This window comes from Zootoca vivipara, chromosome 1, assembly GCF_963506605.1.
Source record: "Zootoca vivipara chromosome 1, rZooViv1.1, whole genome shotgun sequence".
In the NCBI taxonomy this organism is placed as follows: Eukaryota; Metazoa; Chordata; class Lepidosauria; order Squamata; family Lacertidae; genus Zootoca; species Zootoca vivipara.
The window spans coordinates 22120090-22135038 of record NC_083276.1 but is presented as its reverse complement, the minus strand read 5'-3'; the positions used below and the strand labels follow the sequence as shown (position 1 = coordinate 22135038).

General features: G+C 39.3%; 1 protein-coding gene across 1 annotated transcript in view; it reads right to left on the bottom strand.

The window, feature by feature from the left end:
• Window positions 1–321: 321 nt before the first annotated feature.
• PPP4R3A (protein phosphatase 4 regulatory subunit 3A) overlaps window positions 322–14949 on the bottom strand; it is a 36019-nt gene continuing 21391 nt past the window's right edge. Inside the window, exons 10-15 of the mRNA XM_035101904.2 lie at window positions 14537–14695; window positions 12381–12550; window positions 10536–10678; window positions 8651–8841; window positions 7079–7305; window positions 322–4436 (exon numbers count right to left, since the gene is read on the bottom strand). Coding sequence (XP_034957795.1) covers window positions 4338–4436; window positions 7079–7305; window positions 8651–8841; window positions 10536–10678; window positions 12381–12550; window positions 14537–14695 — 989 coding nt within the window. The 3' untranslated portion in view covers window positions 322–4337. The remainder of the gene's footprint in view (window positions 4437–7078; window positions 7306–8650; window positions 8842–10535; window positions 10679–12380; window positions 12551–14536; window positions 14696–14949) is intronic.

The window sequence follows — 14949 nt, the reverse complement described above, 5'->3', positions numbered from 1 at the left end:
GAGACAGAAAAAAAGGCGTCCCTTCCCACCACCAATTTTTCAATCATCAGAAGCAGAACAGGGAAATCACAACCAAGGAGAAGCTCTTGGGAGCAGCTCTATTTCTGAAATATATTGAAAGATATAGCTCCTCTTTGAAATAAATCACATCCTTAGTGGCAAAGGCCAGGTTGTAATTTTACTGACATTTAGATGAAGCTCAAAGAGTTAATGTACATGGGCAAGCTGAAGTCAGCAAAATGTTTCCAACTGAGCACCTAAAACGTTTTGCAAGAACAATAGGAACAATTCTCTAGCTTACTAGAATGCTTAGATTCTGTAAGCAATATGGTGGGGTCCATACAGGTGTCCACATCCTAACTTCCTATGATGGTTATAACTGTGCAAGCTGCATTGCCTTGCCTAATGATTAGGAAACTTTTATCACACAGCCGCTTGATCTATCAGGCCACGGTTTTACAACATGCTGGCATTAGTCTCTCATTTTTGTTGTGTTTTTGTAATCTGGAAGGAGCACTTTTGGGAAGCCAAAAAGCGGGGCAGACCCCCCCCCCAAAGAATACGGCATGCATACTCATGTGTGGTACCAATTCCCTTACTGCATGGCAAACTAACCCTAAAATAGTTTCGACAGCGTAGGAGGGTTCTCCTTACTGCAGAGGAACAGTTGTCATGTCAGGTTGTGTGTGTACATAATCACTAAGAGAAAAGAGAGTTGGTTGAACAGCACACCAGTAGACCAAAATAATCGTGGAAGAAGATCCCATTTTAAAAACGTATTACTCCTGGCCTTCTGTCAAGACAAAAATAAGTAAGGTAATAGGACAGCTATGAATAAATACATCAACTGGGCTTTTTATGAAGTAAAGGTAAAGGGACCCCTGACAGTTAAGTCCAGTCGTGAACGACTCTGGGGTTGGGGTTGCGGCGCTTGTCCGCTTCCACAGACAGCTTTTCCCGGTCATGTGGCCAGCATGACTAAGCGACTTCTGGCAAAGCCAGAGCACTGCACGGAAACACCATTTACCTTCCAAACATTAAGAAAGGGTAAATATGACCTTTACAATTTTCAGAAAAGTTTTCATAGGGGTGAAGCATGGTGTTTCATGAAGGGGTTTTGATCTACTCACCTTTGCATTAGACATCTTCAGTAGGTAATCAGCTGAGGGAAATTCGTTGATATTTGTAACCCAGTTATTAATTCCCCATCTTTCAACGTATGGAAAAAGGATAAGAAATTTGTATCTGTAAGCTTCCTATCTTCATTACTTGTATGTGGGTGGTCTGAAAACTCTGCACTTTGCCTCCTGGGAGCACTAAGTACCCTAGCTAATCCCCTTCCCCTGTTATCAAATTGATGGAGACACACACAATACTGGATGTTATTTGTTTAATAAATTTGTAGCTTGATGTGCTTCAGAAAATATACTATGATCCTCAGGAACTGTTGGAGCATGTGATTTAAGTACAGTGGTACCTCTAGTTAAGAACTTAATTCGTTCCTGAGGTCCGTTCTTAACCTGAAACTGTTCTTAACTAGAGGCCTGCTTTCGCTAATAGGGTCTCTTGCTGCCGCTGTGCTGCCAGCACACAATTTCCATTCTCATCCTGGGGCAAAATTCTTAACTTGAGGTAACTCTTCCAGGTTAGCAGAGTTTGTAACCTGAAGCATTTGTAACTCGAGGTACCACTGTAATTCATAGCAGACATACTACAAACTCTCACTTCCTATGAAGATGGATCCATATCCCATTTATTGTGGGCTCCGAGCTAATCAATGTAATCTATTCAACTTTCCTGCTGTCATTCAAACAGCATTCCCTACAGACACCAACCTTCTTTCCTTAAAATTGAAGGAAAACCACCCCTCTGTATTCTTGGCAGGCCTGCCGCATGGCTGAGCCACACAACTGTTTCACCTTATGCTTCTAACGTCAAATCATAATCCAAAATATAGTCTCAGAACTTCCATCGGTGCCAACTGGGGAGGGTGCTGTGCGGAGAGCAAAGTTTAACTCAACAGGCAGAGTACTAGACTTGGGACACTGCAAAGCTAGGCTAGGTTGAAAGTGATTGGCTATCTGGTCCACAGTAAAATCACAGGTTAGCTTTACAACAAGCAAAACAATTTTGAATCACTGTAAATGTTTGAACATCTCCCAAGAAATCTTGGGAAACACTTAGGCAAGTTGCTGAAAATTGTAACTGAAGAACACAAGGATCAGGTGAATATGGCACAGGATCAAATCCATATTAAATAGTGCCTATGTAGGAGAGAGAAGTAGCAATGTGATGCTCTCCTTGCAGTGAATATAATGCCTACTAAAAAAAGTTTTACTTTATGCTAAAGACATCCTACATTTTCCTTTATTGACCGAGGTAGAGTGTGATGAAGAATAAATATTTAAGTGTGTCCAATATATTAAGAGAACTCCATGTTATAACACATGTCAAACATACTGAGCAAAGAGAGCACTAACAAACATCAAAAACCTGCACTCAGATACAAGTTTATGCAATTCAAACTACCTCTCAGGGCTTAAAGGTCATAAAGGGATATTCTGTAGTGTAAAAATGGGTAAAACCACCAGTGCTGCTTGAAGCAGCTCTTGACAGTTGATTCTAGATGGTGGGATGATTGAGTTATACTGGGACTCAATACTTTCCAGGGAAGTTCAACCTCAAAACTTGAACTTGAGCAACTCTCCCCCTCTGTAGAGAGGAGTGAATGGAACTTTTCCTGGAAAGATGTTGGTGTTTTGATTTGACAAATAGGATACTTTTCAACTACTTGATATTTTCTCTTTGCAGGAAGGGACAGAGGTGCATGTTCACCCAAGAACTATACCAACTTGAGAAATCTTTCTGGATATTATACAATAGAACACATCCTAAATTGGTCTTCTCTCCACTTCCCCAACAAGCAACCAGTAACATGTTTCCAGCAAATGGAAATTCAGTTCTTATAACTATCTTATGGAAACCAAAGTTTTAGTCCAGTTTGCAATGAGCAGACAAAAGATAACCAGTGTTATACCAATATTTTCCTATCAAGAACTAGAATAGATTAATAACCTGAATCCTCATTAATATTTCAGTCCCAGCACAATCTGTGAAAGTAAAACTGGTATTCCAAAGGGAGTCAGAAGTTTTTTTAAAAAAATGCCACTAATGCAGTAAATCGTTTCATTTCTATTTGTTTTTATTTTAAAAACTCAAATGTGTCAGTACTCTTAAATAACCATTTCAAATTTGATTTAAATGTACCAGCATGGTTCCAAGCTAGGAAATTTCAAAATCTCTTTGGAATACTAATTTCATATTTATAGGTTTCTTTATTTTATTTTTTATTTTTTTAAAACAACCTATTTCCCTGAATTGTTTCAAGACAGTTGATGATGTAAAGTTTAATATAAAATATTTAGTCACAAAATAGTATTGCTTTTGTATGCACATTGTGGCAAGATTCATTTGCTCTTTTTCAATAAAAACTATACCATCTCCCATAAAATCCTAAACATATCAAGAATTGTGATGCAGAACAGAATTACACGGGTGAAACAGGTACCAGCACAACAGTGAGATTATATTACATCAAAAAATTTTTAATGGTCCCAAATATATACTCAACAACTAAGCATACACTCGGGGCAAAATAAAAATATGACACAAAAGTGACCACATCTAGAATTCCATTCAATCTTTAATCAAGGGATAGACAAATCCCTTAGCTCCAAACAAAAATCTGCAGTTTAAAGGGCAAAAGGGAACAGATTTTTTTTAAAAAAAAGAAAGAAAAGAGGAAACTTATGTTCAGCCCTCCCCCAATGAGTTTTTCTTTAAAACCTGTTGTAGCTTGACTGAAATGTTCAGAATGTATGGTTTCAAAGGCAGGTCTCTTTAGACAAAGAAACTGCTGGCATTCTTAGCTAGTGAAGAATTAGGGCAGAAAAAGCATTTTCTTCAAAGTCTTGTACATGGTCCAAGAAAGCATATTCTGATTGTAACAAACTGAACAGCCAATCCAGAGTTCCACTACCAAAACTCCTGCCCTGTTGGCTTTTACATATATATATTTTTTCCGTTTCCTTCCCTGAGAAAAGGGCAATGTGTGGTCCAAGCTGGAGAGGTCAAAGGCATGTCTTTTCCATAAAGCATAGTATTTCCTCTTCTTCTGCTCCTTCAAATTGGCACTTGACTAGCAGAAATCCATGTTTTTAAAGTTGATCTGTGTTATACACAGTAATTCATTAGAAATTATAGTTTTTAATTATAAACTTTTCCCACTCTGGAAACTTTGTTTATCCCTCAACCAATATTAATTTTCAGAGCTGTCATTATGAGGACTCTAGCTTTGCTTTCTGTGACAAAGGTATGCTTTCTTCATCATCCTCATCATCATCATCAGGATAATCTACAAGCCCCACTAGGCCTCCCTAAAAAGAAAAAAAGATTTACAAACATTAGCTCTTCCAGAATTTCATCCTTCAAATGGACTTAAAATGATCTGCTTAAAATTCCAATAAGTTGATATATACGGTATGTAAAACACACAGATACAAATTCACAATTTACAATGTTCAGAGACAAAAATATAAATGCAATGCAGGGCCATCTAGTGTCATGAACTCCTATACTGTGCAAGAGGTTCTTATCTTAACCAAAATATACATACTTAGATGACTCTTGCCAGCAATTAAGGGCCATGATGCTCAGGTATGCTGAGCAGCTAAAAGCAGCTGTACTTGGCTTAACACATACAAAGAAACACAGTGCTATGCAAGCAAAGATTAATAATGTGGGTATTATTATTATTATTATTTGTATTTTATACCACCCTAAACCCAGGGGTCTCAGGGCAGTTCACAGAATAAAATCAAGATATAACACCACAAAATAAATAATAAAAATAAAAACAGCAACCTAATAGTCCCTTCCCAGAAATACAATGGGCTGTTCTGGAGGGAAAAGATAGTATAACATTATATATGTATATATTACAGATGCATGCAGACCAGCCCCACAGTATAATCACACTATCAGATGTTACAAAAATATATATATATATCAGTGCAGGCGTCGGCAAGGTTATCTGGCCATGGGCCGGATCGTTCCCACGGACGTTGTCCGTGGGCCGGACGGACACAGCGCGACACTGGAAATGGCGTCTGTGCATGTCCACAGTGCCAAAAATAGCTTCTGTGGCTGCGCAGATGCTGGAAAGCGATTTCCAGCGTCTGGACATGCGCAGACGTGATTTCTGGCGTCTGTGCAGGTGCCATTTCCAGCGCCACTCGGCGAGTCCCCGCACCGCGCCGGTTTAGCGCTGCGCACAGGGGACTTGCCAGGTGGGCGGTTCAGTTCATGGGCGGCTCATGGGCTGGATAAATGGCCTCAGTGGGCCGTATCCAGCCCTTGGGCCAGAGGTTGCCGATGCCTGTATTAGTGGGTCAAAGCAATCACAGTGTTTCACAGATAAAGACATACCATCTTTGATGGATTTTAAAAGTACACATTCCAAAGCTGTGATCCTAGAAAGCAGTCATAGCAAAGTCTGCTTCAAGGGAAACGCTGTAGTTAGAGTGTCAGAATAAGACTGTGGAGATCACGAATTAATTTCCCTCTCTTTCACGACCATCGCCCAGTCACCGTCTCTTAGCCTAACCTACACACAGGTTTGTTGCAATGATAAAAAGAACCTCATGTACGCTGCATTGAGTTTTTCAGAAGACAGACTAGGCACAAATAAATAAATAACTATGCTTCACTTCATAAAGTACTGCTTGTTACATTGAGTACAATTTAGGGGAAGAATTCTGGGTTCTGGCCCCACACAGGGCAAAAGATCCCTGCATTGCAGGGGGCTGGACTAGATTATCCTTGTGGTCCCCTTTCAACTCTATGATAGAATGATTCTAATAGTAAAATCCAACATGCACGAGCAACTGAACTGCTTAAGCAATACTTGGCTGAAAACTAAAAATGTTCCTTTCGCCTCATCTCATCACTTTAAATGATGTTTCAAGACAATAGCAACCACAAACCAAGTCTTAAGAAAAAGAAAGTCTCCTTGCAAAGGAGACCTATGCAGGAAAGCTGATTTTTTAGATAACAAGTTGCTGTTTTGTGGCACTTGCATTCTGAAGTTGCTCCAGGAATACATTAAAATTATTGATATATGAAAAGTAAGCAAATGCTAACAATGATCGGAACATGTTGTGCAGTGGTGGAACCATAGACAGCACTGGGAATAGCATAGCACTGGAAGAGTGAGGCCAATATTGGGGAACAGTGTTTAGGGCACTAAAAACTCCCCCATATTCTGGTCCTCTTTCTCAAACTTCAGCCAAATTACCCACTGAACCCTAGTTTACTTCTAAAATATGACTTAGAATTACACAGACCACACACCTAACATATAGGATTTAATTTAGGAGAAGAAACTAACCTGGTATGTATGATAAGAGACTTGGCTGACTGAAGTTGGCGGTCTACATAGACATAGTTACCTGCCAAGTACTCTGCTTAGAAGCAGCAAAGGGAAGGAAGGCTGTGCTGCCATGGTTTAAAATAATGCCATAATTCTTACCATGTATCTTGTTTAACATATGGCTTATATTCAGTGTTTACATTTGGACTTGGGTCCAAAGGATAGAATACATTCTGTTAATAAATTAACAAGCTGTGCCTCCCTGATTTGACGGATCCCAATCTCAGCCAATGTACAGGGGAGGTAGAGTATTCCCTAAGCAAGGAGTCTAAATGGACAAAACAATAGTAATAAATTCATTAATTATTAAATACCTTGCACGTAACTAGATGAATTCCCCTAAAATTATTTCCATTGAAGGCAGTATGTTTTTATATATATTTAAAGGGCATCTATGCACAAAAGCAACTATTCTTTTAAAGGCTACTTTACTTTTAAGTATAGGCCATATTAAAAGTGTGGGGCAGAAAAATAGCCACAAACTCCATCCAAATCACCTATGGATTTCCCAAATGGCAAATTCAGAGATTGGCTGTCTTGTAGAATAGTTTTGATAACAGCATGATTTGAGTCAAGTGAAAACAGTACCTTGGTAGTTATAGCTGCCATCTGAGATGTGCTTTTAGAAACTGATCCAGGAGATCCAGGGGACCCAGGAGATCCAGGGGACCCAGGGGACCCAGGCAAATTACTTGCAGATGACTGGCTGGTGAGGTTAGCCTTTGTACCACTAGAGAAAGAAAGTTTGAAACTTGGGCTCTGGCGACCAGAAAGATTAGTTTTCAGAAGGACCTCTTTTTCTTCACTTTCTTTAACTGTAATTTAAAACAAATACAGCTTTAATAAAGTTGTGAAATCCAACAGGCTAAGGGGACAAAAATTACTATTATCATACTTACGTTACATTCCTGCTTATTTTAGTACCAATTTATTACTGTCTAAAAGTGCAGAAGGGAGCTCTGTGCCTAATTAGCTGTGCTGCACACAGGCACCTGTATATACCATATATACCAGGGTATAAGATGTCTGGGCATATAAGACGACCCCCAACTTTTCCAGTTAAAATATAGAGTTTGGGATATAATCGCCATATAAGAAATACGACCCGGCGTATAACACGACCCCCAACTTTTGAGAAGATTTCCCTGGGTTAAAAAGTAGTCTTATACACAGGAATATACAGTATACACTGGCCTTTGGTATAAAAAGTAAATGTGAATATATTAAAGGGATGGAGAACTTTGGGCTCTCATTGATTGCTAGACTCCAACTCCCATCAGCCCCAGTCAGGACGGCCAATTGGACTAGTAGAGTAGAAGTCAGAAAGACCAAGAGTAGGTGGCTCTAGTGCCAAGGAAAGGCAGAGCCAACTAATTTTACTTTTGTTCCCATCCACCTCCCTGAAAAAAGTTCTACAACAGCAACACTGTTTGGAAGGAAGGCAGATGTGGTCTGGCTAAGGGGAGGTTAGAATCATAGAATCATAGAGTTGGAAGAGACCACAAGGGCCATCCAGTCCAACCCCCTGCCAAGCAGGAAACACCATCAAAGCATTCCTGACAGATGGCTCTGCTTAAAGACCTCCAAATAAGGAGACTCCACCACACTCCTTGGCAGCAAATTCCACTGTCGAACAGCTCTCGCTGTCAGGAAGTTCTTCCTAATGTTTAGGTGTTTAGGTGGAATCTTCTTTCTTGTATTTTGAAGGTTAAGGGTGGTGGGGCAGTGTCCTATTTGCCCTGATGGATCATCCGTAACTGGCCAATGACCAGGGATGATAGGAGTAGCCCAGCTACTTCTGGAGGGCAACCCCTGCATTAAAAGCTTCCTCAATAGAAACACAGAAAGCAGCCTTATACAGTCAGACCAAGTACATCTAGTTTAGTATTGTCAATACAATACAATACAATACAATACAATACAATACAATACAATACAATACAATACAATACAATACAATACAATAGTATTGTCTATCTCCCTACCTGCAGATACTGGGGATTGAACCTGAGAGCTTCTGCTTACAAAGCAGATGCTTTTCCACTGAGCTACAGCCCTACGATAGCTATGTCCATTTAAACCTTACAATATCCATTTACAGCCCTATGGTAGCTAAATCTATTTAAAGCTGAAATATAGTAATCCCACCCAGCTACTTACATTTTTTTCTTTCCATAAATTTACTTATAGGCTCCATAATATCTTCATCATTTTTACTTTTGTCAGAAGGTGGCACCACAGCCTCTCCATCTTCCATATCATCTTCATCAGTGTTAAACCACATTTCTTCCTCATCCTCCAAGGTCCTTGCATCTCTCCTGTATCTATGGTTTCTCAAGATGGAACGCATGCTACGAAAAAAGATCATTTTAAAATTATTTTTCATATATTGCTAAAGCAAGAGCTTAAAAAATGAGCCATGTGCCGAAACCCTTACATTTCTCTCACACAACTACGTGATACAATGCCTAAATAAATATTTTTAGGATTTAACATACTAGAACAATCACTATGCAAGCTATGGATGTTTTAGCATTATGCTAAGCCACATGCACATCAAGAAGCCACTATTTCATTTAGGTGCGTGTTCCTGACCCTGTTTCCATGCCTTTTTATCTTCTCATCTCTTGCATGACTTTCTGATGCAGGTGATTAATGAAAGAATAGGGCACTTCTGACTGCCAGCTACATATTGTAGGTATAAGTTGTAGAACATTTTGAAGTTTGAAATTCACCAGGGAGATGCTCATCTAAGATGCACTAAGATGAATGAGACAACTTACCAAAAAATTGTGCACCTTATTTTTTAACTGCAAAAATACATAGAATCATAGTGTTGGGAGGGACCCCGAGGGTCATTCTGTGATGTCAGAATCTATATGTACCTTCAGGATGAAAATCTATCAAAATGGAATGTTTTAAAAAGAGTTGGCTGCCAAAGGTTTTTATCCAAAGGTAATACTAATACACACACACACACACACACACACACACACACACACCATGGCTGCCAAGTTTTCCCTTTTCTCGCGAGGAAGCCTATTCAGCATAAGGGAAAATCCCTTTAAAAAAGGGATAACTTGGCAGCTATGACACACACACACACACACACACACACACACACACACACACACACACAAGAATAAATGCACACACTTTTTTGGGGGGGGGGTTTCCCTCTCCAAAGAAGTTGTATTTTGAGATAATACAATTTGCTGAAATAGTCATTTCTTCATAGTGATAAAGTAGACAGAGTTTGTGCTTTCAACTGATGAGCTGTATCCAGACACCTTCTGTTTGCGGAAAGATGAAACAGAGGCTCTTGGGAGAAAAGCAGGGATGGTGGTGGATTTTTGCAGATTCCCCCTTCAGCCCCCAGCACCATCTCCCAGGCTATTCTGAAGGGGACATGAGGGGCTGCAGGAGGAAGGGGGAATCAGCAAAGTCACTCCCCACCCACCCTTGCTCCAATGGCAGAGTCTTGTGGACAGAACTCTGCCCACAAGTAGTTTGAATCCAACCTGATGGGTTTCTTACCTTGGAGGTGCATTTATTTAGCCACAAATGATGAGTCTTAACTGCTTGATCTGGGCAATGAGAGACACTCTCACAAATGATTTGCAAACTTTGGATATGCATACAAAGTACACCTGCAATATGAAACTGGCAGCTGGAGGAACAATATTTTGGCCTACGTGGTACTGCATCACAGAATAAGTTCCAGGACTTTATGTCTTTTTCTGGCATTGGGAAATAAGCATGTGTGTTATAGTCATCCACCAGAGATGATTTGGGTCAATTGTATGGAGATGTTCAGTATACTTCTCTGTATATTCTGATATGACTTAATTAAAGAATCCTCCCAACACAGTACAGTGGCTTATAGCTTCACTTAATGATCTTCACTTAAAAATATGTCAGTCAACTGACACTAAAAGCAGCCATCTGAGAAAAAGAACCAAAGTGTGCTGTTCATTTTTCCCTAGTTTGTCCTAAATAGGAAAATGTTTTATGAAAGAGCCAATAACAATTTGTGTACACTAACCTGTCAAGTTTGGGATTATCTTGTCTTTCCCTTTGTTGTTCATAACGCAATTTCAAACCTTTGAATGTCTGCACATAATCTACATCTTCTAGTGCTTTCCAGTAATTCTCAATTACATGAGCTGTTAAGGATTTTATGTCTTCCTAGAAAATAAAGTTATTTTTTCCGATTAAAGATGTTAAAAAGTAGAAGCATAGAAAAGCCACAAAAAAATTCTTTAAAAATGCTAAAGGGAATTATTCTAAGTTTGTTGCCTAGTCATTTTTTCATCCATACAACTACTAAGCAGCATGAGGTAAACATGGCCATCATTACAGAAAATGCAGCAAATGGAAGTATGCAGCAAATCAAAATATAAAATTTTAGGAAGAACCATGTTTATAATCAGTCCCTGACACATTGTTGGTGCTTGGAAAGTGTCTTCTATGATTAAAGAATAGTAAACAGATGGAAAGTTATGATGTCCAACAAAATGTTTGAACAGTTTTGAAATCTTTTTAAAATCCTGACTCAGGAGCTGGTTCTGACAATATGCCAGCAGCCAAATTTCGGAAAACCATCCTCATTTTTCTTCCAAGAACTGAAAATTACAAGTAACAATTTTACAGTTCATGAAAGAGGTGCTGTGATCAAAAGATGGCCACTAATGTATTGTTACACTATAACTGAAGTCTAACTCCTTTACTCTTCTTGTAGTGATAAAGCAGCATATCAAATCCAAACTCCTCCGCCTCCTCTTTTTCTTTAGCGATGACCCACTTTGAGCCACCATTACTCCATCTATCCCTGTGTAGTTAAGAAATGGGTTTTCCTGTGTGTTCAGTCAAGTAACTGCCTCAGTACTGCATCTTAGGGACTCATTATTTTCTTGTAGCGCACTACAATCTAATTTGTTTGAAGAATTCTGTTTTGCGGCTCCTAGGGAACTAGACACAATCTTCTGAACCAGGTGGATTTCCATCTTTTCAACTTCTATATATGTATCAAAATGGCTCAAAATGTCCCAACTCACAGTAACTGCCCTCATTGGTACATCCTTACACCTACTTAAATCCTAATTTTAAACAAGGCTGACCACAAATGCTTTCCCCTAAGAAGCAGTGCCATCTCTCATGCTTCTGTCACTATCAATACGATGTGACTATTGGGTGAGTATTCAGCTCTTCCAATATTTCTGCACAGCTTGGAACCTTGGAGTCCAAAGGAACACCTCAGCCAGTATGTACCTTAAGCACTCTTAAGTGTGGCAGGTGGCTATAAGAGAGTGAAAGAGGGCCTTCTTGTTGGTGGCCCTCTTTCTGTTAGTGAATGCACTCTAGATGCTTGCCTGGTGACAACACGAATGACTTTTTTTGCACCAAAGACTGTTTTCTCTCTCAGGCCTTTTAACACCAATTAAATATTTTTTAAAAATATCTTCCAAAGATTATTTTTTAACATCAGTAGTTGTTAAAAACAGTTTGTTTTTAGCTTTTACGAAATTGTTGTAGCACTCCAGAATATTAGTGTGATTAGACTGTCATTAGACTTAGGTTTAAATCTCTGTGTTGGTCTGGTTTTTTGTGTTGAATTTGATGGTCACCATTTGCACTTATGTTTTAAACTGAAGTATTGTACATCACCTAGAGAGTTAATGAGGTGATCAATATAAAAATAAATATTTCTGCCTTGAAAGGCCTCCTATTCCAACATTCCGTAAACTTTCTTTTCCTCTCTCCAAGCAGATACTTGGAGTTACCTTATTTTATTTGCAACTCTCTCCTATACAACATACTCAGAGTTAATGTTTTTGACACTGGCACCTGCAGTGTTAACATCCACCCTTCTCTAGAAAGTGGTACTCACCACTCTGATAAATTCAAACATCTCTATAATTGCAGAATTCATCAAATTATAGCGAGATCCATTGCTGAGAAATGCTTTGACCACTGGTTCAAACAAAAAACTTTTCATTATATAGCGGTTGTAGAATTCATCCTTCAACCCAATTATCTTTCTTTTAAAACGCAGGGCACCTAATGAAGAAAAATAATTATTTAAAAGCAATTTTCACATTTGGTTTCCAGTAACAACATCCTCAGTACCCCAACTATAATAGAACGGCCAACAGTTTAAGTAAGTCACAACACTTTTACATAGTAGTATGTGATGACTGTACTTCTTGAGAAATCTAAGGAAAAACCATCTTCCACAAAAGCTGCTGCTTGCCTTCTATCACTGTGCCATTGAGAGCGTGCTCACTTATGGATTATGCGTGTGGTACGGAAGCTGTACTTTCCAGGATAGGATAGGGTTGTGCAGAATTATTAAAACAGCGGAGAGCATTATTGGCTGCTCACTCTCTACCTTAGAACAAATCTATATCACCAGGTGCCACAGGAAAGCACTAGACATATCAAGAGATCCATCCCATCCTGGTCACCGTTTCTTCGAGCTCCTGCCATCAGGATGGAGATACAGAACAATGAAGGTGAGAACGAGTCTCAGGAACAGTTTCTTCTCTAGAGCAATTTCGGCCTTAAATGGAAAGTCTGGACTTTGAAGTCATCTTATTTTTACTTGTCATTTCGCATTGCATTGTTTAATTAATGCTTTGTAGTTATTTTAAATTTATGTGGAATGCCTTATCTGAGTGGATGGAGCAGCCGAGTAATTTCGTTGTTCCCGCAGGGGGGCAATGACAATAAAGATTATCTTATCTTATGATGAAAAGGAAACAAGGACACTGAACATCAGTCAGATGAAAATATACCGACAAAGGACTGCCACAGTATGATATAAAACTATTTAGGCAAAAGAGAAAAGTCACTACAGTGGTACCTCGACATCTGAACGATTCGACTTCTGAAGGTTTCGACTTCTGAAGTCGACAACCCCGGAAGTCTGTTCGCCATGTGGCAGAAGTGCGAAATTGCACTTTGCGCATGCGCAGAAGCGGCACTTCGACAACCGAAGACTTCGACTTACGAAGACTGCTGCGGAACGGATTGTCTTCGTAAGTCGTGGTACCACTGTATGTTACAGAGAACACCATAAAACAGAGGTAGCCAGTCCTCAAGTTTGCTTATTATGGTAAGCTGAACTATGGCTTACAAGGACTGTAAGAATGGGCTCCTGTAGAGGAGCTCAAATCTGCTCTGCTCTCCCTCCAGTCTTTAGCAGAGCATAGCACAGCAGTTAAGCCAAGGTTTGGAATAGTATGTTGTCTTGAAACCAGGATCATGGTTACGGTCTCTCTTCTTCAACCATGAACTGTGACCATAGGATAAACAGGTAGTGGTTAAGGAGGAGAGACCTTAATCACAATCCTGGGTTTGGTTTAGCTGCTGTGCTAGGACAGGAGAGTAGCAAAGCAGCTGTGAGCGCCTCTCCAAAAGCTAGCACTCTTGTATGGTCTGTTAACTTGGCTAATCATGATGTGTGAACAAGGCCAATGTTCCACTTGTTTTGGACTATCACCACTGATCATTGGCCGTGTTGACAGGAACTGCAATCCAAAACAAATGGAAGCACTACAATGGCTGCTCCTCCAGGCAAAAAGGTCAAATGGTTTTGCAACCAAGCTGCTTGAAGGGTTGTCCCCTGAACTCTGGTTGAGGCTAAAAACAATGACTGAAAGGCCCAGGGAGTGAATAATACTTCGATGCAATGGGAGAGACAGTTTATCTCCTCCTTAAGAAGTTGTCACCGGATCCAGAAATGTGTGACAACTATTGCCTGGTTGCCAATACCCCGTTTCTGGCAATATGCTTTACTAGGTAGTGGCAGAGCAGCTTCCTGATACTTGTATGCATCTCTTCACCTGGCTAGGCCTTCAGATATTTTTTATGTTGTTTCCACAACTGATTTACTTAACAGTCTATTAGTATGCTTTGTACCGGTATTGATGCGACTTGGATCTGATTAATTAGTTTCTGGGATTTTAAGTACGGCTCTTATTAGCTGTCTGTGATTATGTGTTTTACATGACTATTTGTCATGATTTTTATGAAAATACTTACATAGTGCCAAGAAGGCATGCATTGAAGACATCAGAACTAGCACTCTTCGAAGGATATCCTTATTTATAATGTAGTTCTTTATATGGTATGTATGATGTTCCACACAGAAAGTTAGTAACTCTAATATCAAGGCCAATAGCTGGGCTGTCTGAAAGTCATCTAAAACAAAACAGACAACATAAAAAAATCACAAAAAATAAACAAATTTTTAATTATTTTTTGATACATAAAACAACTCACAATTTATTTTCAGCAACATAAACAAGAACAGAAAACAGATTGGGCTTATTTAATTTTCTATTCCACTTGTTTGGCATTTAAGCAAAACATACTAATTGATTCCAGCACCATAGACAAATCACTACATAATAGACATTATTCCACCTCCTTGATATCTTTTAGTTTTTTATTAG